This window comes from Perognathus longimembris, chromosome 5, assembly GCF_023159225.1.
Source record: "Perognathus longimembris pacificus isolate PPM17 chromosome 5, ASM2315922v1, whole genome shotgun sequence".
Classification (NCBI taxonomy): domain Eukaryota; kingdom Metazoa; phylum Chordata; class Mammalia; order Rodentia; family Heteromyidae; genus Perognathus; species Perognathus longimembris.
In genome coordinates this window covers 49,752,033-49,779,156 of record NC_063165.1, presented here as the reverse complement: position 1 = coordinate 49,779,156, position 27,124 = coordinate 49,752,033, and the positions used below count along the sequence as shown (strand labels likewise).

The window sequence follows — 27,124 nt, the reverse complement described above, 5'->3', positions numbered from 1 at the left end:
GAGAAGCTGCACTGCTCACTGAGGACTCAGTGGGAGGGGGACAAAGGAGAGCCCAGGATGGCCAGCTGCCTGGTGGATTGGAGAGGACAGACCTGAATTAGAATCCCAGACCTGCCATTTCCTACCTGCATAAAGTGTGGTCATTTATTTCTCTTAGCTTCAACCTTGTCATTTGGAAAAATGAAGACAATGCTATCTGCCTTTCTGTATGGCAGTGAAAATTACAAGAGGATATCAAGTGTCTTCCTAGTATCTGGGATGAGAAAGGTGCTTTGGAAATGGTTTTATTCTATCTTCTCTTCTCCTTCATAAAGTTTTTAGGTCAGGAAACTTCTAAAAATGCCTCCTTTATCAAAGAATTGACCCAAGTCTACTACTAGCTCCTGGGAGTTCTCTTGCTTTGCTAGAGGGGCACAAGTATAAGGATAAAAAGTGTTGCTTGAGCCAGGTGCTGGTGGCCCATGCCTGTAATCTTAGTTACTCATTAGGAGGCTGAGAGTTGGGGACTGTGGTTTGAAGTCAGCATGAGCAGGAGAGTCTGTGAGACTCCTATGTCCAATTAGTAACCCAAAACTCAAGAATGGAGGTTTGGCTCAAGTGGTAGAATGCTAGCCTTGAGTGAAAAAAAATGACTGGACAGCACTCTGAGTTCAAGCCTCATACTGGCGCACACACACACAAAAGCGCAAAGTGTTGCTCAAAACATGAGATTTATAATCTGCAATAGATTGATATCAAAAGGTATCGTTCTGAAAGTAAAAAAATTACCACTTGAAAGTGCTGAGACCTCTCATGGGCAGAACAAGTTTGAACATGGCCCTTCTCTTTTTGGTTATCTTTGTCTCTCCTTGCACTGTGATTCTTCCCTCCTAGTGCCTTTCCTTCCTGGTAGAGTGGATTATTATACTCCTGGTCTTGCCTTTCCCCCACTGCAATCATCTATGATCATTTTCATTCTAGAAAAAAAATTCTGTTGCTAAGCAACCAGAGACAAACTTGCTGTGGTTCATAGATGGTTATTAGTGACGGCAATTGCAGGGGTGCCACCCTCATGCCAGGCGCACCTTCTATGCATCTGTCCCATTTGACAGATCTTTCCGGAAAGTGGGAGGAGGTGATTCTTGGCAGAGATTTAAATGGACCTCAGTGCTCAACAGGAAGTATTTATAAATCACTATATATCAACAGCCTGCTTTAGAATCATTTTATTAGAACACATTCAAGAAAGTGACATATGGAAAAAAGACAGCAGCAATTCTCAGTCATGCAAATGCCCGTGTTAAAGTTCTCCATTGGATTTAAATTCAAGTACAAAGACAGTCCTTTCCTGAGCCAGGTGCAATTCCAGAGAATGACACTTTGCTTCGAGAGCACATATCCTTCACAAAGTTCAGAACACTGAACAAGCCACATCCTCACAAAGAGATTGTGAGATACATGGAAGTGTAAACTTTAAAGGAACCCTTTCCCTGCCCTCCCCATCACCCAGTCGGGGAAGCGACCCCAACATCAGGACCTCTGAGAAATAAGATTATTCTACTGAAAATAAAGCAGTGGGGCCTTTTAAAGGGTTAGAAAATGAGTGTATATATGAAATGGAATCATCTCTTGCCTTGGTGTGGGGTAACCATGAAACTGTCAGGGGTTAGGGGTTCTCTCTTGAGTGTTATGGAAACTGGAGGACTTTAAAAATTCTTTTTATTATGAAAAACTGCAGACATATACAAAGTGAGGAGAATGGTATGATGAACACCCATGAACCCATCATCTAGTTTCAATAATCATTGTTTGGCCAATTATTTTCACTTATAGCTTCCTAAACTCTCCCTAACCCCAACAGGATCACTGAAAGGAAATGGAGGCGAGAAGGGTAGTCTTTGCACCAGAGACCTTGGAAGGGAGTGAGGGTAGAGAGGAGGAAATCATGACAATCCTGGTGAGGCTGGAGCAACTAGATCTGCTGGGGAGGTGGCCGATGCCAATATTTGGGAAAGCTTAGGGTCAGCCCTCATCATTTCTATCATAAGCCAGCCCTTCTTCTTCCCTCTTTTTTAGGAAATTGGAAAGGCAAGCTAGAGTAGAATGATTTTTTTTTGTGGATTTTTTTTTGGGGGGGCATTGTTCATAGAAACATTCATTCTGGAGAAAATCTCCTTCTAGCTATCCTGTCTACTTATGCGTGTTGCAGACCTCCAGCGCAGCAAGGGTGGATGTGTGTGTGGGGGTCCCTGGTGTTCAGATTGGGAACTGAGTAAAGTACATGGGGCCCTGGGGGCTGTCACAGTCCCCATTACCCCACCATTTTAGACTTTGGAGAGAAGCTCAGCAACCTCAAATTGCACCCAGGAGAGATGCAGGGAGGCCCCGGGGTGAGCCCAAGGCCCAGGTGGGCAGATTTTGCTTGGAACAGGTTGCCCTCTGAGCAAAGGCTGCACCCCATACCAGCCCTGCCAGAGCAGTCTCAAGAGAAGTGGGTGATTGGAGTCCTGGTGGGAGGTCCCAACGGTGCCACGGCTAACCCGGTGAGCTGCAGGGACAAGTCCCAGGTTGCGCGCTAAACGTAAGTGGAGAAAGGATCTCCAGGTCCCAGGTGCCACCGAGGAACAAGGTTGCCATCCTGTTAAGAAAAGGGCTGGGCTCTGTGATTTGCATATGACTTTGCAAAAATCTGCATGAGATCCCATAGCCCTTTACAGAAAACAGTTAACTTATCAGTGCAACCTAGTGTAGCACTAGTAACCCAATGCATACTGCAACCTGGAAAACACAATTATTCTTTCAAAGAGGGTCAGGAGGAAACAGAGTTGGGTAGGACATTCCTTGATCTCATAGTTCAGAAGAAGCCAATCAGGTCTAGGATCCAGATGAGGATCGCTGACTGCCCATTTGTTTGCTAAGTGTGTTACAACCCAAATCCATATCCTTACAATCCATAAGACATCTGTGGGCCAAATCTGCAGTGGCCTCCCAATGTCCCAGACACAAAGATAGGCAAAGTAGAGCCAGGCGCTACAGAGAGGGATGCAGTAAATAGCAGCGCTAAATGTCAGTGATTGTTAGTGTTTATTTCATACTCTTTTTCTGACATTTTCTTGCTTAACCTCTTTCTGGGTCCCTGTGCCCTACCAATAAACTTTGCTATAACATTTTGCTGGGAGAAACATATATACTAATGGTAGTAATCCACTTAAAATTTGTGATTTCAAGTGTTACCAGGCCCCTAACATACAGTGATCAGTGATTTTTCTAAGGCCATGCGGTTGGTTTGGGCAGACTGCAAGGCTGGCTGAGAGGAATTACCAGATGGGTGACAGAGCAGGTGGGAAAGTATTAGAGACCTAGTTGGCATCTTCTATTGTAGTTTATACCATCTCTATTGGGCCATGTGAAACAAGGAACCATTGTTTCGCTGAGAAAAGAAAGCCCCTCAAGGAAAGTCAGCTTTGAGTACCATTGGAGGGATGAAAAATTTTCAACAGCAATGGCTTCTAGGTAAGATAAAAGTTTAGGATAAATTAGAGTATGGTCTCATATCTGACTAGAACTCATCTCCATGAAATTAAAGACTCCATGCACCTGCCATACAGAAATGAGGAGTCCAATCTGAAACTCTCCTAATAAGAGCTAGGCAAAGACTGTTCACTAAGCTAAAGTGAACACTTCAACATCAAGTTGAAATGGTGGTGACCATGAGTTCTTTTGAAGGTAGGAGGTGCCCAGGATAGAGAAGGGAGAAAAGATTCTGAAGAAAGCCAGGGGCTATCCACATGCACATCTGACAGCTCAGGGTCAAGTCCTGAGTGTCCACTGAACTCACTTGCACCACAGCAAAAAGACTTAAGAGTTTTCCACCTCCATTTTCTTTGGCACAATATCACACTCGCTAACATGGACAGAGGGGTGGCATCAGTCATCCTGATTAACTAGTCCCTCTCACCGTCATTTACCAGTAATCCCAGGTTAACTTAGAAATGTGTTATCAGGTCTACCACGTTTATTTTAATGGAAGAATTCATTAGTTTTTCTCTTTAAATAAATACCGAATCTGACATTGTACTCTTTATTTACTATTCGTTATGGTTAGTAAATTATTGAGTGCTTACCATGTGCCAGGCGAAGTGCTAAGTGTTCACATACATCATGTTACACCACTGGAGTCACAACCTCAGAGGCTAGGTAATGTCATTGCCCTTATTTTGCAGACCGAAGCTTGGAGAGGTCCTGCCCAGGGTCATACAATTGGCAAGTGGAGGTGGCAAAGCTCTAAAGTGAGGTGTGTTGAACTCCAAACCTATCCTATGTTCATGTTGCCTCTTCTAAGGGAGGACTATTTGCTACATGTTACATGTTGTACATTTATATGATGGTTGGTTCCAAAGATTTTGGAAAGTACCTATTACATAAAGATCTACCTTGTGTCTGAGGACCTCTCTTGAAGTAGTATGGATCACTTCATTATATGTAGGCTTTGCTGAAAACTTTTTACCATTTAAAACTTTAGGTTCTAAGTGTCTCTGTTCACCTTAGTTTGATGGTAGTTAGATGTATGAGACACCCATGAAACAAACCCATTGTAGATGAACTGAAACCCTGAGAAAACACATGCATATGTACACAGGAAGCCAACCGTTAATATAGCCTTGTTGCTACTTCAGAAAGAGTGGTTAACACCAACACATAGCTCTTAACATAGTCTACTAGGTAGTTTAGGAGGGTCTTGAATTCATGATACCCTTGCCCCTGTCTTTCAGAAGTAGAGTACAGAAGTATATCACATGCCCAACTGTATAAATCTTAACTTTTAAAAGTGACAGCTGTTCATGTTCTCATTTAGATAAAAATTTTGGTGTAAGGCAAAGACTAGAAGAAAAAGTGGAAGTTTGACAAAAGAGATTTTTATATTTTTTGGGAAATGCTTATAAATCTTTTTTTATTTAAACAACAGCTCTCAGCTTAGAATGCACACATAGATTCCATATCCAGACATCTTATAGCTTTGGATTTATGATTATTTTCCAATTTAGGAACTTTTTTTTTTGCCAGTCCTGGGGCTTGAACTCAGGGCTTGAGCACTGTCCCTGGCTTCTTTTTTGCTCAAGGCTAGCCACAGAACCACTTCTGCCTTTTTCTGTTATGTGGTGCTGAGGAATTGAACCCAGGGCTTTATGCATAGTAGGTAAGCACTCTACCATTAAGCCACATTCCCAGCCCATGACTTTATGATTCTTTAGGCAAGCAAAAGATTCTACCTTTGAAACATTTCCCTAGCAATCCTAAGGGTCTCTTGGATTGGTCTCTCATGCTGAGGCCTTTGTTATGCCCTGACTTCTTCATACACCATCCCTAGACAACCTGGTTTGCAATCTCATTGCTATCCTTCACAGCCACCACACTTGCCGTCCAAGAGTACTTGTTTAGCACTATCCACAGGGAGCAAGACTCAGTGCCCTTGATAGGACAGGGGCTTTTCTTTTTCTTTTTTTGGTCAGTCATGGGGCTTGAACTCTGGGCCTGCATGCTGTCCCTGAGCTCTTCAGTTCAAGGCTAGCACTCTACCACTTGAGCCACAGAATCACTTCTGGTTTTCTGGTGGCTAACTGGAGGTGGGTCTATGGACTTTCCTACACAAGCTGGCTTTGAACTGCGATCCTCAGATCTCAACTGCCTGAGTAGCTAGGATTATAGGGGTGAACCACTGGCACCAAGCCATGGGGGCTTTTATTAATCAGACATGCTCAAGATTCCTTTTATGGGAGGTGGAGTGGGGTGAGCATATTGAGGTTTTCCTATATTCTCCTATTCAGGCACACACTCTTGCACATGAGCTTTGTACTTAACACTGGAGGCCCTGTTCTACTATTAGACTCATAACAAGAGCTTTTCAAACCATATTGAGATGTTTTATAGTCACTGGGCATGGAAGAGATACCACTAGATGTCCAGTGAGATTAAAAGCAGCCACAAGCTGGGAACATATTTATTATATGGTATTTACACCCTTTCTTCGTTCACATGGTGAGGCACCAGTTTTACAATAGATTTGTAAGGAAATCTCAGCTGCCTTTCTCCAACAGTGTTCTCACTGTAGTGTGTGACTACGTGCTGACAATGTCTCATTCTGATGGATTAGGAAATTGTGGAGGCGGGATGTCCATGCCTGCCATGCCCACGGCTAAGATATAAGAAGCTGTCTCCTCTACATTCTGATTCCTGCCATGTTCCACTAGGCACAGAAAATAGGGAGCAACTGATACACACAATGTACACAGCTGGAATGTTCTTGGCTTTTAAATTGAGAGTTTTATTCAGTTGTATCAGGGGGAGGAAATTATAGACTTTACACTATCTGCGTGAAAAGGTTGGTTTGTGTGTTTGTACCTGAACTACTCAATGGTTTTATTAGACTTGGCAATGGGGGGCAGTATGTATATAGTATATACTTAGGACCTCAGAAAGATGTAGGTCCAAACCCATTTCTGCACTTTCTGGTTGTGTGATCCTGGGTAAATTGTTTAACCTCTCTGCTCCACATTTTCTTGTAAACTCTGTCATCTGAAAAATGAGGAGAATGATACTTACCTTTAAGGAGTGTCATTTCTGTCAGGGGTTTAGTCAGAGAGATAGCTGCCAGGTGTTTATGCTCTATCAGGACGGCTTTCAGGCAGGCAGCCCATGTGTTCCTCTGCCTGACCATCTCAGCAATGATGTCTCAGGGATGGGGAGGAGACTTTGTTCTTTGGTGGGGACTGTGTGTGCTCTGTCTGTGTTCCTCCACTGCACATAAGGAACTCTGCAAATACCATATTGACTGGTTTGCCAGAGTCTTTCTCCACCTGAAGCTTTAAACCAGAGCCTAGACTGGCAGTTCTCCTTGATGTAGCTATCAGAATAAAAAATGATGCACACAGTGGTAGAGGTATTGGATTATGCATAGAGAAAAGACAACAGCACATAGTGTGTTTCCAGATCCATTCTTTTTAAGGAATGAGTTTGTGACTAGGTATTTGTTCTTTCACATATCCTACTGAGCCTGAAGGTCTTCTTTGGGATCTAACATGTGTTCACTACCCATGCCAATGCAGGGCTCTTCACCCACTTTCTGCAAGGGAACAATGGGTAAAGAACAGCGGGCTGGGAAGCATGATGCTGAGCAATAAAGCCTCAGAGGGGCACAGGGCTATGCCCTGTGGCTAGGTGCCTCCTACTTGCAGAACACTCCATCACCTGGAAGCCAACCACAACCAGCAAGAATCAAGCCCTCCATTTCTCCCTGGGCACAATAAGCTCTCTGAGTGAACTCTGGACATAGATAAGTGTGGGAGAGATAGCCTTGAAAAGATTTGCTTCATGGAAATGTTTTTGTTCCAAGTTTAGAAAAGTTAGAAGCATCCTCTTTATCAGAGAACTTTCCCTCTGTTCTAAGATTGTGGTTGAGGAGGAAGGGGGTAGGGAGGGGAGGAGAGACTTCATGATGGACTGTGACCTATCCGAAACTTCGCTGCCTGTGTGGTGGTTACTAAGTTCTTTCCTAGAAGCCCCTTGTCCCCTTCTGACCCAGTGTTCCTCACCAAGAGTCCCTCTGGAAGCCCCTTCTGGGACCGAAGAGCTGAAATCACATTTGAAATATGCTTCCTCTCTCTCCTGTGGCACATCCCTTTGCAAAATCTCTTCATGAACTTGAAAGTATGTTCAGGCTTCTTCTCACCTTGCCCTGAATAGCTGAGTTCAGAAGAAAGGCTGAGGAGCTTACCAGGCTTTGTTCCTCCTACCCATCTGCCCTCTGATATTCCCTTCCTCTCCTTTTCTCTTTCATCTCCTCTTCTCTCCTTTCCACAGTCCAAAGATCCTGGCCTTCACAACCAGATGAACTTTCCATTTCCTCAGCTCACAAACTTGGTCCATCTGCCAGTCAGCCTCGATGCACTCTCTGGCTACGCTCTTGAACTTTAAGATACCAAGGAGAAATAGATTGCCCACTCCCTACCAAGCACTGTCTGTAGTTCATGTAGATGGTAAAAGGCAGCAGCCATCTAGAAATTGTGTCCCTTTGTCTTCCTATTCTTCAAAAATGACAACTATTGGGGCTGGGGATATAGCCTAGTGGCAAGAGTGCCTGCCTCGGATACACGAGGCCCTAGGTTCGATTCCCCAGCACCACATATACAGAAAACGGCCAGAAGCGGCGCTGTGGCTCAAGTGGCAGAGTACTAGCCTTGAGCGGGAAGAAGCCAGGGATGGTGCTCAGGCCCTGAGTCCAAGGCCCAGGACTGGCCAAAAAAAAAAAAAAAAAAAAAAAAATGACAACTATTAGGTGTGTGTGTGTACACAGTAGTGGGGTTAGAATTCAGGGCATTATACTCTCTCTACCTTGGCTGGCACTCTACCACTTAAGACAACACTTCAGCCCAGAAGATACAGTCTTGCAAACTTTTTTTTTTTTTAAATAACCAGGGATGGCTTTGAACTGTGGTCTTCCAGATCTCAGCCTCCTGAGTAGTTAGGATCATAGGTATAAGCCACCAGTGCCCAGCCAAAAAATAACATCTTTCTGCTTTTGTGTTAATGAAAGTATTATATCCTTAAAAAAAGTATTACATCCTATTGTAGAGATTTGGAAAAAGCCATAAACCAGAAATAACCATATCTTATACTCTGGTATATTTCCTTCACATATACAAATGTGTATATATGCATGTACATACACATATATGTATATGTAGAAACATAAGCACATGTACACACACATATACACACATACATATTCCCCTCTTATGCTTAACAACAGGTTAATCTTTTATATTGAGACACAAGCAAGTAGCGGGTACTCAGGGAAAAAATGTGGTAAATAAATAAATATGAAAGTGTTAAGAGTAAAGTCTCTTTGGAGACATACTCTTGGAGTTTTGTCCAAGTAAAGCAACAAGGACTATTGCTGAAGGCAAGGGAAAAATTTTTTTTAAAAAAAAAGAAGAACCAGGAACATTAGAATCAGTAGAAGTCCAGGGGCACTGGGAACAAGAAGGAACAAGTAAGTAAATGCATACCAGCAAGGAAAAAGAAGTTGCTGATGATCAAAGAAAGAGAACAGTAGAGAAGCTGATACAGAGGCTGGGGGTGGGAGGAGGGAGATGCAGAGTACTGTGCTGAGCTAATGACAGACTCTTCCCGAGTGGAGGGAAAGAATGAGGGAATAAAAGGATGATTACAATGTCCCACCACACTGTAGCCCCTCAGTCATTCCTGGACACTGCCCAGCTGTGACTACATTCCTGAAGGCGTTCAGTATCTAGCATGTTCTACTTCCCACCACCCCTCACACAAACCCTGAGCTTCCCTCAGGCAAATTCACTCTCCTCACCTGAAACTTACCCTACATTCTCCTTCCTCCCCACCTCATCCTTGCTGTTTGACGTATCTGGAATATTCTCCTCCCCACTCCCAGTATTTCTGCTGCCATAATAGATTCTACTCCAGTAGTAACATCGAATGCTGAACACATCTGGCCTCGCCAAACCAGAAGCTTTGATTTTCTTAATTATCTTTTGTTTTAGTCTCTAGAGATGTCAAACAGATTGCTTCCTATTTATTTGTTGGTTCTTTATTCATCCAACAAATATTTGTTGAATACCTCCTACCACTCACCCCTTTGCTAGCTATGGTTTTGTCATGAGAGTATGAAGCAAACATGTTTCTGCTCTCACAGTCTTAAAGTCTGCTGGAGAGATCAATCATGTAACCAGTCAGATGTTTATGTAATTGTGGGAAGCAATCGGTACAGCAGAGTGCAATGGGAGAGAGGGTGGAATTAGTTCCTCAGTGAGCCCCTCCATCCACAGCTGTTTGCACAAAGTTCAGCCTTTATGATGACAAAACCCACCTGGAAGTAACTCTCTCCTCTTCTACTTGAAAGCCAAGCAATCAGAAGGTCAAGATTATAAGGACTGTATAAAATTAAGGTTTGAGAGGCAGAACTGTTCAGTGTGGTTATGAAAAGACTTCCTGCCTTGGTCTTGAACCTGCCTGTGTCAGACAGCTAAGTGACAAATCCAGTATGTATATAATTTCTTTTTCTAATACATTTTGTCAACTTAACTCTAGCACGTCATATAATGTATCAAGTAAAACCGAACACAAAAATATGTTTTAAAAAGTCTATTAGTCCTTGTTCTTCCTTCACACAGAGATACACTGAGGATGAAAGAGGTGACATTGCTCAAGATGCACTGTGCTCGCAAAATGACATGTTGAATTGAAACCCCTTTGCACAATTATTTAAAGATAATAAAAATAAATTAAAAAAGAAATATGCTATATATTAGGTATCCATGTTAGTGCACTCTTCTGTGGAGGAATAAAAGCTGAACTGCATTTTAAAGCAGTCTATGTAAGAAATTATGCCTATGTCACATTCATGAGTATCTTACAAAGGTGTCATCCTCAAAATTCAAATTATGCGTTTATCAAGATGCAAAACAGGCTGGGAATGTGGCTTAGTGATAGAATGCTTGCCTAGAATGCATGAAGCCCTGGGTTCGATTCTTCAGTACCACATAAACAGCAAAAGCCAGAAATGGTGCTGTGGCTCAAGTGGTAGAGTGCTAGCCTTGAGCAAAAGAAGCTCAGGGATGGTGACCAGGCCCTGAGTTCAAGCCCCAAGACTGGCAAAACAAACCAAGATGCAAAACAGTGAATAAAAACACTAGCCACAGAGTAAGAACAGATGTTTATATATCTAACCAACAAAGGTCTAATACCCAGAGGACTAATATGAACTTCTGGCAACGAATAAAAAGTACAAAACAACACAAAAGGCTGGGCAGGGATGCTATTTTCAGAGAAAATTCACAGGCCAAGAAGGATAAGGAAAGGTATTCCAAGGGAAAGGGGTAAGGTAAAAAGAAAGATGAGTGAATAATTTGGAAATATAGTGCAACTGTGTATGAAGAGTATAAAAGGAAGCTCACTGAAAGCTGTTGATCAATCGAGGGTTGGGAAGGGGGAGGGGAAATGAAGTAGTAGCGACTGATACTCACTAGATACTGTGTTGGAAATGAACTTTACAACTAGGGGGAGAGGAGATCAGGAAGGGAAAAAGTGGGAGAAAATGAGGGAGTAACACTTCAAAAAGGAATGTACTAATTAACTGACTTATATAACTGTGACCCCTCTGTATATCATCTTTATGATAAAACTTAAAAAAAAAAGGAAAGTATAGTAGACAGGGTTGGTTATTCTGAGATAAATACACATCTGAAATACCTTGGTGCAATTAACTGTGCCCTTAAAATACAATAAAAAAGATGAATGACTAGAAATCAAAATAAACTGTAATAGGAGGGTGGTGCCAGCAGGACGAAGGAGGGCTAATGAAGAGGGTAACTGAAATGAATATGGTCAGCGTGGTTGATTTGTATGTATGAAAACAGAACAATGAAACCTATTGAAAGTGTTTTATGAAGGGAGTGTGGGATAAGGGAGAGTGATTGAGAACTGGAGGTTGACCTAGATACACTGTATATATGTGTAAAACGTCACAATGAAACTCCCTTTATACAACTGATACATGTAAGTATGATGGTAAAAAAGGTATACAAACCCATTATTAATCAGAGAAATGCAAATTACAAACCTACAAGATGTGAAAAAGTTCTAAGTCCAACAACATCAAGCACTGATAAAGATGTAAAATGGGAATTCTTACGTATTATAGTTGGGGGTCAAATTTCCTTCCAGCTGTTTTTCTTTAAAAACAGTTGACCATCGAAGGAAAGAGAGGATGTAGAGTTATCTCCTATTACCTAGCAGTTACATTCCCAGTTTGATACCCAGAGAAACTGAATTTTATCTGCCCAAGGATATGGATATGGATGTAAGAATATTCAGAACAGCAATGTCCAAAATAGCGTCAACCCTATATGCACACAGAATGGATACATTTTTATATAGTCACATGCTGGAATGCTCTACAACAATGAAATCAACTGAGCTACCTTACATATACCAGCATGGATGAATTCCATGAAAATGAATGTTAAGGGATAGAAGCAAGACTCAAAAGAATATATGTGGTATGATTCTAGTCCCATAAAACAGCCATACTGAAATTATATTGTTTAAACACACATAGAAAGCAGAACCATAAACTAAGGTCATGATAAACATCAAAAGTGTAGTCTTTGGGCTGGGGATATAGCCTAGTGGCAAGAGTGCCTGCCTCGGATACACGAGGCCCTAGGTTCGATTCCCCAGCACCACATATACAGAAAATGGCCAGAAGGGGCGCTGTGGCTCAAGTGGCAGAGTGCTAGCCTTGAGCAGGAAGAAGCCAGGGACAGTGCTCAGGCTCTGAGTCCAAGGCCCAGGACTGGCCAAAAAAAAAAAAAAAAAAAAAGTGTAGTCTTTCCCAAAGCACAGGGCTGTGAGCAGAAAGGGCATCAAGCAGATTCTAGAAAATAAGCACTGCTTTATTTCATGGACTTCCTGATGTTACATGATTGCAGCACATATATCTTATAATTTGAAAAAACTTTAATGTGAATTAGATATTTATAATTAGGAATGTATTTTATCTATACACATTAGTGTATAAATAAAATAACCAGAATAGATCATGCTGTATAGATTCAATACTGTATATCTCAATAAAAATAAAAGAATTGTAGCTGCAATGGGGTAGTTAAAATTGGGAAGAGTTGGGGTTTGGGAGGGATGAGGGAGAACGACAAAAGAGGTAACATCAATCAAGATGCATTGTATTCATAAATTGATTTGTTGCATTGTAACTCCTTAGTACAACTACTTAAAGATAACAAAAATATAATTTTAAAACATTAAGAATAGACAAGACTTTTGGGCTGGGAATATGGCCTAGTGGCAAGAGAGCTTGCCTCGTATACATGAGGCCCTGGGTTTGATTCCCCAGCACCACATATACAGAAAATGGCCAGAAGTGGCGCTGCGGCTCAAGTGGCAGAGTGCTAGCCTTGAGCAAAAGGAAGCCAGGGACAGTGCTCAGGTCCTGAGTCCAAGGCCCAGGACTGACCAAAAAAAAATAAAAAAAGAATAGACAAGACTTTCAATTAAAAACATACCAGAACAAAAATGAATAAAGATGATTTTTAAAGTATCTGAAGTCTGATTAAAAATGTTTAAAACGTTGATGAAATATTAGGTTGTAAGTTTGTGAGGAAACTGGCACTCATCCTCAAGTGAGGGGTGTAATTTGGTATATCTATAGTTATTTGACATTTCTGTCCAAATTTTATTTGTTTTTTTTGTTTTGTTTTGTTTTTTGTTTTTTTTTTTTGGCCAGTCCTGGGCCTTGGACTCAGGGCCTGAGCACTGTCCCTGGCTTCTTTCTGCTCAAGGCTAGCACTCTGCCACTTGAGCCACAGTGCCGCTTCTGGCCATTTTCTGTATATGTGGTGCTGGGGAATCGAACCTAGGGCCTCGTGTATCCGAGGCAGGCACTCTTGCCACTAGGCTATATCCCCAGCCCCTCTGTCCAAATTTTAAATGTATGTTCCTTTGACAGTATTTCTCCTTGTAGAAGTTATCTTGTTATTCTGTCAATATGCTCACAAGTGTGAAAAATGATGTCTGTACAAAGATACTAATTATAACCTTGTTAGAAATGGCAACAGATTGGACACATTCAATATTCTCATCAACAAAGACAAATTTAAATAAATTAAGCTACTGTAAGTAATTGACTTAGCCGACATCAACAAAAATGAAACACTTTTGCCCAGTTATAAAATGATTGTGTGATTTATTACCCCTTACATTATAAAGCAGTACTTTCTTGCATGCTACTTGTCCAATTTTTTAAAGAATAAATATGTGCACAAGCTTTTGTATTTTTAAAGAATAACATTATAGGGCTGGGGATATAGCCTAGTGGCAAGAGTGCCTGCCTCGGATACACGAGGCCCTAGGTTCGATTCCCCAGCACCACATATACAGAAAAAATGGCCAGAAGCGGCGCTGTGGCTCAAGTGGCAGAGTGCTAGCCTTGAGCGGGAAGAAGCCAGGGACAGTGCTCAGGCCCTGAGTCCAAGGCCCAGGACTGGCCAAAAAAAAAAAAAAAAAAAAGAATAACATTATAGAAGGATATGTACATTTTGTATCATGTGTATCAGTGCTTCCAAAATTCATTAAAAAAATAACTGTGACAGTATATGATTTAATTAGATGAGCAAGTGGAAGAATGGGAAGGTTTTGGTAACGCTGCCAAGGAAACTTCTCAATAGTTCCCAAGCACAGAGCTAATAGTCTTTTTTTTTTAAGGATTTGATTCTACATAAAAAGAAAATACTGTTTTGATTCAGATGTCTCTTGGGCACTGTTTTAACATATCATCCATGATTACAGTAGTAATTTTGGAGCCCAAGTTGATACAAAGGAGAAGAACAGAAAGGAAGATGAACCTCAAGGTCGAGCTCAGAGTTTACTTTTGGTGCAGCTTGGTTCCCAGACAAAATTTGTCTTTCAAAGTGGGTATCCCTCTGGCACAAAAGGTAGCATATTGTTCAGTGAGTAGCTATCTCATACTTGCAACTCCTCTGATTGGTACAGCAACTAGCAAAGAGGAAGTACTAAGTATAATTGTCTTGTTTCATGAACACATGTGATATGTATGTAGAAATCCACCCTATTAGCACATACATAAAGACACTTGGGGGTAAACTGAAGACTGTGGGTAAAGACAGCAACTATTATTTTTATGTATCCTGAATCTCTGCGATATTGGTCATCAGCGGACATCCAGTTCACTTTTGTTAATGAAAGAATGAATTCGAGTCAGGTGCCAGTAACTCATGCCTATAATCCTATCTACTCAGGAGGCAGAGTTGGAAAGACTATGGTTAGAGGTCAACCTAGGGAAAGTTCATGAGATCTCATTTCAACCAATAAAAAGTTGGGACTGGTGGAAATTAGCATTGCTGGTATACAGAAAGACTGCTCTAACCCCACTACAGCCAAGGTCATATAGAACAGGGCAGAAGAAGAATTAGAAGAACTGTTAGTAGTGGGGCATGGGTCTGGTTGAAAGTAGAAATGGCCATCTGTCATAGGTCTAGGCTACATAGTTCTGCATCTTCTTCCTGCACTTTTCTAAAAAAGAGGAGTTACAGAGGCTGGTTCCTCTCAGCTAGGACCTACTGCTTGCTGCTCTCAGAAGACATCCTGATCCAAAACTCATGTGGTCACCGTGGCTTCTCACAGGAAGCCACCAGGAGGGCATTCACATTCACATTTCTTAGCAAAGCCCAGCTTTCACTCCAACACCACAAAGCCCTCAAGTCAGCCTCACCCTATTATCCTTCTACCACATTGCTCATAACAGATAGGTTGCAGAAGCCATCAGAAGTGAAGAAGTGACATTAATTGCCAGGGAAGTAAAATCAAGTAAGAATTTTAAATCAAGTTCAAGGTCAAGAATCAGGGTAATGCCAGGCCCTGGTGGAATGGCTCCTGGCTACAATCCTAGCTACTTAGGAGGTTGAGATCTGAGAACTGCAGTTGGAGACAAGACCAGTCAGGAAAGTCCATGACACTCCTATCTCCAATTAAACAACAAAAAGCCAGAAGTAGAGCTGTTGTTTCAATGGTAGAATGCCAGCCTTGGGTGAAAAAGCTAAGGGGCAGTGCCCAGGTCCTGAGTTTAAGCCACAGGGCTGGTACAAAAATGGGTAACATTTGTGCACCTGTCAGCTCACCAGGTGTGTTCCTAGAACTCTGAATTGTAACCACAAGTAACCTGTGCCACATTTTATACCATAAGTCATTCAGGTAAAGGGCCTTCTGCTTAGCAAAGCCAGATCTCAAAGCCACTGGCAACTGTCTACCATTAGTTCCTTTGTTCTACATGTTGCTCCTGGCATATTTTTTGCTTAAAGTTTTGAAAGGAGCAAATGTTTCTAACTGCTGGAAAGGCCTGACCTCCGGGCGCCAACACTCCTGACATCATTCCTAGTCCTTCAGGACTCAATTTCTTTTTTTTTTTTTTTTGGCCAGTCCTGGGCCTTGGACTCAGGGCCTGAGCACTGTCCCTGGCTTCTTCCCGCTCAAGGCTAGTACTCTGCCACTTGAGCCACAGCGCCGCTTCTGGCCGTTTTCTGTATATGTGGTGCTGGGGAATCGAACCTAGGGCCTCGTGTATCCGAGGCAGGCACTCTTGCCACTAGGCTATATCCCCAGCCCCAGGACTCAATTTCTAAAGGACAGTATTCACCATCATCTGCTTTGACAAGCTGGATTCATTTTGTTCTGCATGAAAATAACTTATTTGTTTTACTAAAGATTAAAAAGGTGAGTGATAGGCAAAGATGTTTGTGCAGAATAAGCCAGTATAACCCTTGACCTGAAAGCAGCCATGTTTTTGTCCCCCACCCCCTCCCTCCTTCCATCCATTACATTACCCTCATCCCAGCACAGCCTGTCAGGCAGAGGTACTCACTTTGGTCTTATTTGCCTTGGACGGTCACAATGCAACCCACTTTAGCACCTTAGCTTGCTCTCAGATTTGCTTTCTTCTTCCACCAAAATTTTAACAATGATAGGATTTCAGTTTGATGTCCAGCTGTAGCAAGGTTCTAGAAAATTGTTCCTCCCAGGCTGGGATCAGCCTTGGCGCATTCTGGTACTCACTGCCAAGTGTTTAGAGCCCAATGGAATCTTCTTAGGAGGCTGGCAGACTCTGGGGCAGAATCACACCCCCACCAAGGCCATGATGTGAGTCACAAGTACTTGGTTATAGGGAGTGTGTGATAGGCATTGCTACTTGCCACATGCCGGCCCCAGAGACACTGAACCATGCTGCAATGTACTGTGGGACACTATGCATTCACAGGCACCTGGTGGGGGTGGTACAGAGGCAGCTGGAAAAGGGTTAACAGTCTTGTTTGCCTTCTGTGGTCAGAAGCTCCCCCCTTAATATGATTTAACAGGAAGCCTGTCACTAAACTGGCTTTTGACTCTGAGCAAGTTACTTTCCTCTCTCTCTCTCTCTCTCTCTCTCTCTCTCTCTCTCTCTCTCTCTCTGTGTGTGTGTCTCTGTCTCTGTCTCTGTTTCTCTCTCTCCTAGTACTGAGGCTGGAACTAAAGACATGGGCACTGTCCCTTAGCTTCTTTGCTTAAGGCTGGCATTCTATCACTTGAGCCACAGCTCCACTTCTGGGTTTGCTGGTTAAATGGAGACTGGCTTTGAATCTTGATCCTCAGATCTCAGCCTCCTGAGTAGATAGGATTACAGGTGGGATTCATCTGTGCCCATATTACTTTGTTCCTTTTAAACAGGATCAAGCAAAAGAGCTTGATCTAGGCCTGCTTTCTTCACTTTGATTCTATGATCCCAAACTCTAAGCTTACTCTAAGCCAAATCAGGCCTCTGGGCCATAACTGCAGCTTTCATAAGTATCTATTCTGCTGGCAGATGACCTTTCCATCCTTATTCCTGTCACAGATACTTGTGTAGTGCCACCATATGGAACAAAGGTATTTTGTTCAGTCTCAAGTGCTCAGGCTTTTTGATAGCATTCCTGCAGCTTCCTGCAACTTGCCTATATTCAGCAAATCCTGGCTGCTGTAGTTTATGAAACTTATTTTCAGATGATCGGCAACTTTAATGATGGGTTTCTCCAGGGTGCTTTTCAAGGTATACAATATAAATGAGAATGCTGAATATAACAATGCTACCACCAGATTTTGCTTGATGACCTCAGGTTGTAATTAGCAATGAAATGTATTTCATACCCTTTGGTGATGTGCAGCATCTGGAAGTCAGCACCCGTGCAGGGAAGTGTTCATTCACAAGAGAACCTGTGGCCTCATGTTCTCACACTCTACCAATGGGTTCTAAAAAGCCAAACTGTGCTGTGTAAGATGTCCCCAAGGAAAGGATGGCATTGTGTTTCTGGGAGGGGGCAGAGCAGCGAGAGAGAGGTAACTTTAGTTGTTCTGAGGATCCTAGGCTCCTCTGATGCTCACTGCTGCCATCTCCCCTCCTCCATCATCTGTCCATTTCAGATAAGAGTAACAAGGAAACTGTACTAGGAAAAATATTATATCCAGCTGGACAGCAGTGGTTCATGGCTGTAATCCTAGCTACTCAGGAGGCTGAGATCTGAAGATGGGGCAGAAAAGTCTGTGAGAATGTTATTACCAATAAACTACTAAAAAAAGAAGCTCAAAGTAGCACTATGTTCAAGTGGTAGAGCAACAGCCTTGGGCACAAGGAGGCTCAAGGACAATGCCCAGGCTCCAGGACTGGCAAAAACAAACAAACAAACAAATAAGAAAACAACTCCCCCAAATCCGTTATTTTCAACTCTAGTCCTGATATTATTGAGAAAACTAAAAAAAAACTAACAAATTATATTTTGTGGCTAAATTTTTGAAGTGGAAATAGTGGAAATAGCAATATTGAAATGTTGAGAATTATCAGAATACTTGTATCAGGTGTGCCTTTAACGGCTGGTCACCAGCAGGTGGCGTGGGTCCTCAGGAAACACAGCTCACCAAGACAGAGGTCACAACCACAGACCAGACACCCAACCTAAGTGGGCATCATGATTATTTCTGAAGAACCTATCAAGTGAAATATATCACCTCGTAGGAACCTAGTTTTAATTAGCACACTGATGAGTCTCCATATTTCTAAAGTTTTGACATCTCTTCAGTGGCAAATCATTGTCCATAGTCCCCTAAACCTCCAGAGAGTGCCGTAGTCAACTGAGCCCCTGGGTGCCAGATATCATTTCAGTTGGGACCTCAGAACCCAGGAAGAAGAATCACTGTGTTCATTTGAATAGATCATGAGGCAGAGGAGTAAAATGACATGACCCCTCAAGGTCAGGATTGGATCCAGGCTTGGTCTCAAGACTGCACCTTACTATTGCATCCCTTTTCTCCTTACAGCAGTTGCTTGGCACTCCACCTAGACTCCTTTCCTACTAGTGTATCCATAGCTCTTGTGATGCTGGCTATTCACAGTTGACAACATAAAAGACCAGACCTCCCTCAAAACAGGGCAGTAGTATGTTCTTGCTTCACAGCTCCAAAAGGGAATGGCCTGACCTGGGCTCCAGTTGCAACCTCACACACATCTGCTTTTGCTCCTTCCCCACGCAGTCATGTGTGGAGGGACAGATCCTTTATTCACATGAGTCCTCAGGGAAAAGAATGCCTTACATCTAATTTAAAAAAAAGCAAGAATGCTTTTTTTTGACACTATTGCCAGCTTTTCTATTTCTAGATGTTTCCCTTTTCTACCTGCAAGGATGTTAAGCTGGAGGACGGTGGGGCCTTATCTCCCTCACTGTTTCATTCTCAGTGCAGAAAATGGCACTTGCCACAGACTAGGCCAGGCCTTCATACAGTGCATGAATCAAGAGGGTGGGCCATGCCAATGGAAGGCTTAGGCCCCACATCAATGTACCAATGTAGAGTCTTCATCCTCAGCAAAGCTCCAAGGCAGGGGATAGGTCCTCACTAAGGTATAAATTTCAGGGGCTACAGCTTAACCAATGCAACAGTTGACTCTCTTGATGCCTATGCTTGTACCTATGTCCTGTTGTGTAATGCATTCCCAGTGGCTGGTCTACTTCTTGCTAAAGGTACCATGTTTGGTTATTTATATTTAGTTATTTTAGTTATCTTTTGACTTTGCCCTTAGTCCCCCTACCCTTCTAACTCCAGCCTTCCTTCACAATAAGTAAAACAAAACGTTGATCATGATTCACTACATAGATCTGACAATTCAATTAAAAGTAAATCATTGAGTTAGCTCCTCAAACCTTCCGGCTTCCCTAGGCATTGCCCTGCCTCTTTTAGTCTGTCAGCATTGCTAGCGCATCCTGTATCTGAGGTCACACTAGCTTATTACCGAGAGTCCTCATTCAAATCACACACCAGCCCTGGGATGTTTCAGCAATCTTCTTCCCTTGATAACTTTTGTAGAGAACAAGAACCCACAACTCAATTTCATTCTGATTTCCCTCTCTGCAGGTAGCAGGCCTGGGCATGTCTAGAAACAGTGATTTTGGATAGAGACTAGTCCTCCTAAGATAATAAACACTTATTAAAGGCCTTCATCATGCCTATCCTAAACATATGTGCCAAGCCCATCGCAGGGCAGATGGCTGCTTTTCTGCCATCGGCTGGAAATGATCTGACGGACATCTATCATATCAAATGACAAGGGTCTTCTTGCTTCCACCTCAGTATTCAGCCTTGCTTGACTAGAGTTCTATAAATTTATATATAAAATGTTGGGAAGCCCCATCATTCAAGGCAAAAGACTATAAATGACTATCTTCTTAAGAGTAGCTAGAACACATTTCTGGATGGAACAAGGAAGGGTTCAGACCAGCCACTTGCCTTCAAGGAAGTTATAGTTTCACATAGAATAGGCAAGAACCTCATCACCAAGAGCCAGTTGAAGATTAAACGAAACAACCCTGGAAAAATCTATGATTGCCATTTTCTTACTTAGGCACCATATTGGCTCTGTTAGGGCTTATGCAGAATATGAATATTAGATTGCTTCCTCACCCAGTAAGGCCCTACGGTTTAAGACTCAGCTGTAAGTCCCAGTTCCACTGCTAGAGAGAGAAACACAGAGGAGGTTTTGATTCTTAAAACTTGAAGAATTAGACAAGCTATTTTCCCAGTGTCAAACCCTGGGTGAAAAATGAGAAAGGAGGCTTCTTATTGGTCTTCTGTCCTCAATACTGGAGAAGTTTATGTTATCCAGTAATACTGTGGAGCTGTAGCTAACATACTGGACCAAGTAATTTCTATCCATATCATGCTGGAACACTAGGCTGGAACCCAAAAAAGAGAGAATCTAATAGATACAAAGTGGTATTATACTTGGATCACTAAGTCATCTTTCAAGTAAGACTAAGCCATGAAAAAGATATGGAGATTTTGTGAGCCAATATTGGATCCCTATTAAATATGACACACCATTCTGAACACAATCTCCTTAGATCAGGTTGCTGTACACTTACGTACAGACTGCATACCTTTCTAGATACTCCATTTTATGCAGAAGTTACACCCAGAGGGAAGCTAGAGAAAGGCAACCAGGAAATGGAAGGGTATGAAAACATACTAATATAAAGAACAGCTGGGATAACTGAGGACATCTAAATTGATCTTCTAAAGGCATGACAAGTGTCTCCGAATACTTAAAGCTTTAGGAGGCTATCTCTCACCAAATGTAATATACTTTGTACATTAAATGAAAACTGGATAGATGAATATAACTGATGAGTCAATGCTAACAACAAATGTATGTCTGAGATTCCAGGCTATCAGATGGAGAGGGGAGAGAAGTCACTTTGTTTGCAGACAGGTCATGGGAGCTATACCATTTTAGGTCTAACATCATGACTACTCATGATAAAGGCAGAGATCAGGAGTTTGCAAATCTCCCCAGGATCTGCAGAAACTGGGTTTTCTCATTCATAATCTTTTTTTTTTTTGGCCAGTCCTGGGCCTTGGACTCAGGGCCTGAGCACTGTCCCTGGCTTCTTCCCGCTCAAGGCTAGCACTCTGCCACTTGAGCCACAGCGCCGCTTCTGGCCGTTTTCTGTATATGTGGTGCTGGGGAATCGAACCTAGGGCCTCGTGTATCCGAGGCAGGCACTCTTGCCACTAGGCTATATCCCCAGCCCTCATTCATAATCTTAAAACGTTTGTTTCTTCTAAGGGGCAAAGAAATGTCTAACATTCTCACAGTTAACAGTCTAACTGTCCAACAGTTACCAGGTAAATATATTCTGCTTAGTCTCCCCAATGACCATGAGATGGTGAGACATTACTCTGGTCTTACAGATAGGGAAACGGGCAGTAATCTAGACACCAGAGATATGGTTTGAATCCAGATGTGGCCAAACTCCTTCCCCCATGCTGTGAAATACAGGGCACAGCATGAGAGAGGCGATTGGAGAGGTGTTCTACCGCTGCACAGCATGCATGGTGAGTGGGCTCTACCTCCCCACAGTGCTCTAGAAGAGGGGGGGGGCAATCTGGGCCTTTAAAGGACCATCAGTGGTACACTCTCCATATTAATCAGCCTAATGGAGCCACACTGCCATCATTCTTCTTTATTAGAGGAGGAAGACCAGGATATTTTTAAAGAAATCCACTGTTAAAGTAGAGGCTGATTTCTGAGAGGTGTCTCTGCCTAGGCCCCTCTCCACAATGCCCTTGTCTTCCCTTCTGTGAGTACGATCAGTTCACCCTGTTATCTCTCTCTACTCCAGAGTCTGCCCACCCGGCTACTTGGAAAGCAGGGTTCTCTGTGTTCTCACATAGACAGGGAGAATTTGATTCTGTTGGTAACATATATGAATTCAAGATAGCAACAAATGATTTCACTGATGAAGGGAGGTGCAGGTCACAGGACACATGGCTGTCCTATCATCGAATGCTGGATGCTAGGAGAATGAGAATATTTGAAATGGACAGGCTCTCTCTCTTTTATTTTGAAAGGGTAACTGTTTTGAAGTGATTTTCTAGTTTCATTCAGAACAGAGAACTTCTCATTATTTCATTATGAACCTTCTGTTCATGCTTCCCAAGACAAAATGCCGGGAGCACTAGCCCCCAACAGGCCAGGCACTTCAGCACTTTCTTGCTTGGAGGTAAGAGAATGTCTAAGCTTCTTTAGCATCTTTAAAAACAGATGTTTAGATGCTTCTAGAATGCTGGATTAAGCTGCCCTTTAATCCTGAAGTTCCCTGAGACCTGGTACTAATGACCCTCTATTCATTCACTTCACAAAATCTCCTGAGCCTTTACTATGCTACATGCTAGGAGCACAGCAGTGAAGCAGAACAGACACAGCCCTTGGCGAGGACCAGAGACCAATGGCCTGGCTATAGAGACAGACAAGAAACAAATTACACAAATAAGGGTTCACATTGAACAAATAGTCCATAGCTCTCTACAATATCCAGCCTAGAGCTTGGCACATGGCGAGGGCTTTACAAAAATACGTGGCTGCTGGTTTTTTTTTTTTTTTGTGGAATATCTACAGACAGACTGACCAGCTGCATTAACCTTGAGAGCTTAATTTCTTGACATCTAGAGTGAGGAGAAGGCATGGCAGTGAATCAGGAGGCCTTGGGTTCTAGTTCCTGCTTTTCTACTAGCCATTACAATTTTCTTGTGGATGGTACTCATTCTTTCTGTGCATCAGTTTTCATTTAAAGGAAAAGCCTAAGTACAAGGAAATCCTACTTAGTGAAATTCTTACTGTCGGAATTCTTTTGAAGCCTCACTTACCTTCTTGCCAAAATAAAAAATAGCTGTGCAGATGTCTCTGTAAGATAAATGGTCTCAGCATGGGACTCTGTGTGAGTAACGACTGCTGGGGAGATGGATTAGCAGCTTGAAGGAATAAATCTCCTGGACCATGGAACTAGCAGTCTATGTCTGAACATGGGCAACACCACACTTGACTTACCACCCATGGGCATTTAAAGGGATTTCATTTATTCATAAGGTATTCCAGTTATATTGCTAGATAATAGATCAGAGCAGACAGGAAAGTATAGCAATAAGTATTCTCTATATTCTTTCATGAGTGGAAACAAACTAGTTTTCTATCCACTCTGATAGTCAATTATGGCTTAAAAACTTGAACACAATTCTCAGATAGAATGACCTTGAGCACTACTAGCCTAACCAAGTAAGATTAGTGTGTTTGGGGGCCATAATCTCAGTAGATATGGGATATAGAAAAATTCTAACAAATCAAGATCATCTTTGAAAATACCTTTAAACTAAAATGAACAAGGACACACCTCTTGCCTGAGGCTGAAGGAACAGGCTAAAGTACTAGGCCTAGATAAATTAGGGCCAAACAGTCTTTGGAAATGTATAACTTCATCAATAAAATCACTTATGTGCAGCTAATATGAGGTCACCTCCCACTCTCTGGATATAATGTGAGCAGACTAGGACACGGAGCCTCCCTTCCCTCTGCTGTGAAGTCCAGTGGTGGTATCCTCATGCAGCTTGAGCTGCGAATGCAGGGAATCTTGGTAGTCTCTGTTCTTGTGCTTCCCCTCTGAGATCCTAATTTTTCCTAACTTGTTTAAGATGTGGGAGAAAAAGGGACTAGGCTTTCTTACATGATGTTTATATCTTGCACACACCATTTCCTGGTCTTCCTGTCCATCAGGAACTGAGACCCAGTGAGCTGGCCAGAGGAAGGCATTATATACTCATTAGTCTTTTTGGGTAAGAAGCCTCTATCAATGAACATATCTGTGGCAGTATTCCAAACCATTGATCTTGGGAAAATTTTAAGACTGTCTCATTAAAATAATGATAAGTGGGGGTCAGTCATGGTCACTGGAGTCTTGGGAAACCATACCAATCTCAACTTCTCTGAGGTTGTCCTCCCAAAAGACAGAGCAGTTCAAGCAGCTCAGGAGGGGCATCTCAGACACCTCATTTCTCTCACTATTCATTTGTGCTCTCTGAGACTTTCCCAACATGGAAGGCCAGCCGTGTTCTTTCCCCTTTGCTGGCACAATGCGACAGCCGGCTGCTGTGGGTTGGCTCCAGAGTGGGAGAAATTCTGAGGATGACTCTCCAGGGCTGGTTAAGTCAACAGAAAGTTTTTATTGGGGTTGGGGGTGAGGTTGGGACTCTGTCCTACCTTGTCACTGTCCACTGTGTTCTGGGAGGTCCTAGAGGCAATGGAGATGGTATCTGGCTGGCTGCTCCCGTCCCCTTGGCTGTCAACATCCTCTACTCCATCCCTGCAGGAAGAAGAGAAGGAAAACAGGGGTGGGGGTAGGGGGAACCACTGTGGGTTTACAGCACACAAGGATTTGGCTGGGTTGGCAAAGCAGTGCCTCAGCATTTCTAGCAGGAATTTGTCTAAAATTATCCTGGTAAAGGGAGAAGTCCTATGTGATTTTTCAACCATTTTACTTCTTGCATTTAGTAAACAAAATCAGTGGGTTGACAACTGAATACAAAAGGATACTATGACTATCTGGCCCATACTGAAGAGAGGGGTTAAAAAAACTTGGAATGGGTTTAGGGACACACACACACACACACACACACACACACTAACATAGATTATATAATATATATTATACATATTACTTAGAAACTAGACTTCTGTCCAATCTAAAGTATCCTTTTCAATAAGCTCAGAGTTTAAGGTGCTCAAATACTTTTTTTGCCTACTATAAAACTAGGATGAGGTTTGGCTCATTATTAGTGTACAAAGAAACCAGAATGGATATTTCTCTTCTTTTGAGATAGGGGTCTTGCTCTATTGCTCTGGCTGGCCTTGAATTTCTGGGCTCAAGTCATCCTCCTGCCTACAACAGCCTAAAATAGCCAAGGCTATAGGCAGCTGACACTGAGCCTGGCTAAGATAATTTTTTGCATTGCATTTCTTCTTCTCAAGGAGATGAGGAAAGCAAACTTTCTCTAGGGAATATTATCTTTGAGAAGTTTTTGATTTTGGATTATCAACTCCTAGGTATGAAGGAGTTCACTGCCTTCCTTTGGCATGTTTTGTTGATTTCATGCTTTTTTGTCATGATTTCTTATCAACACAGAAGGCAAGGCATTTTCTCACAGACTGGAAACACCACAGATTCCACCAGAAGTGTTTGAGCCAGTTCTGCTCCTAGGCATCTAATAAGACAGTTTCCTGAGTGCATGATTGGCATTTGAATCTCTTTCTTGGGCCCTGCCCCAAAGAGCTGTGCTGTCCACACTAATTTCAAGTTTCAACTATGCCCCGATTCTGCACTGAACCCAGAATTGGGCCTCAGAGGGATTGGATGTCTTGTAACTGCAGACTAGTTTGTCAGGGAAAACTTGGGGTTATAGAACTTAAGAGAGAAAACCGTAGCCCTTCCCATGGACCTTTTATGAAAGTCACCCCCTTACTGTTGTTTGTGAAGAAGTAGTATCACTGGGAGACACTGGAACCAGATGCCTATGAATCTTACCCATAGACAAAATGCCAGATGACTCTACCTCACAGAGTCTAAACAATTAGAATCTGGTATATGTGTATGTGGACATGCTTGTAATGCAAGTGTCCAGATATGTGCTTGTGTACATATGCAGTGTCCAATCATTGGAAGAAAGAGTTTTTCCCATGCAGAAAATTTCTAAGTTAACTGTTCTCTTTCTACCACTTGTGAGCTTGGGAAATGCCAACTTATTTTAATTATATAAGCCATACATTCGTAGGAAGGAAAGTCTGCTGTAAAAAGAAATTATGTGATGCATTGCAAAACCAAAAATAAAGGACTTTAAGATCATCTGTTGTTTTGGATTGTCTAGGCTATTGTCTCCCCCTCCCTACCCCCCCCAACTTGGCTGTACTTTCTGCTTCCTGCTATTCTGGTCTATTGTGAGCCCTTCTGGTCTACTTCAAATGGAGCCAGTTTTGGGGGTTATGAGGGCCCATCCAGGAGTGTAGGTGGCATTCTCTAAGCCAACTGACTCCTCCGTAAGCTCTGTCACCTTATCAGGGGAGCCAAGTTAATGGAAGAACAGGCTATGTTCTGCAGTTTGCAAGGTTTTCTCTCCTCCCATGAGGGACAAGAAAAAAGGTAGAGTAGAGGGCAGTGTGGAGGTGGGAGTCATTTCCGAAGACATGTTTTTCCTACATTTGAGAAGCACTCCAACTTTCCTACTCTAGAAGGGGTTATTTCACAGAATAAGTCCTACCAACCTCACCTAAGTTATTTTCTCACTATGGTGCTGGATAATCCCTCCTTTATAACCATTTCTTTTCAGTCTTCTTTGTTAAAGTAGGGACTCTGTAAAGCAAGGTCTGTCTCTAGTGCTAAAATACTCAAATTCTGGACTCTGGACACAGTATATTAAGTCAAAATGATTTCTTCTCTAATCTAGTTAGGAAGTAACCTTTTCCTGGCCAGAAGAGTCTTGAGGCTTTTGCCCTGTGGAGGCCTATTTTAGCTACATCCTTATTTGGGCCACCATCTCCCTTAGAACTAGTGGTATGGCTTTGCTGTCTTTATAACTCTGGTTTCAAAAGGTCAACTAAGTCCTCTGCATTATTCATTTGGAAACAGGTGAGGAAAAGAGAACCCAT

General features: G+C 42.4%; 1 protein-coding gene across 4 annotated transcripts in view; it reads right to left on the bottom strand.

Moving 5' to 3' along the window:
- Positions 1-2,054: 2,054 nt before the first annotated feature.
- LOC125351785 (kalirin) overlaps positions 2,055-27,124 on the bottom strand; it is a 439,002-nt gene continuing 413,932 nt past the window's right edge. For all 4 annotated transcript variants that reach the window (XM_048346787.1, XM_048346788.1, XM_048346789.1 and 1 more), the window contains exons 33-34: positions 24,686-24,788; positions 2,055-2,617 (exon numbers count right to left, since the gene is read on the bottom strand). In XM_048346787.1, the coding sequence (XP_048202744.1) occupies positions 2,555-2,617; positions 24,686-24,788 (166 nt within the window). In that variant the 3' untranslated portion in view covers positions 2,055-2,554. The remainder of the gene's footprint in view (positions 2,618-24,685; positions 24,789-27,124) is intronic.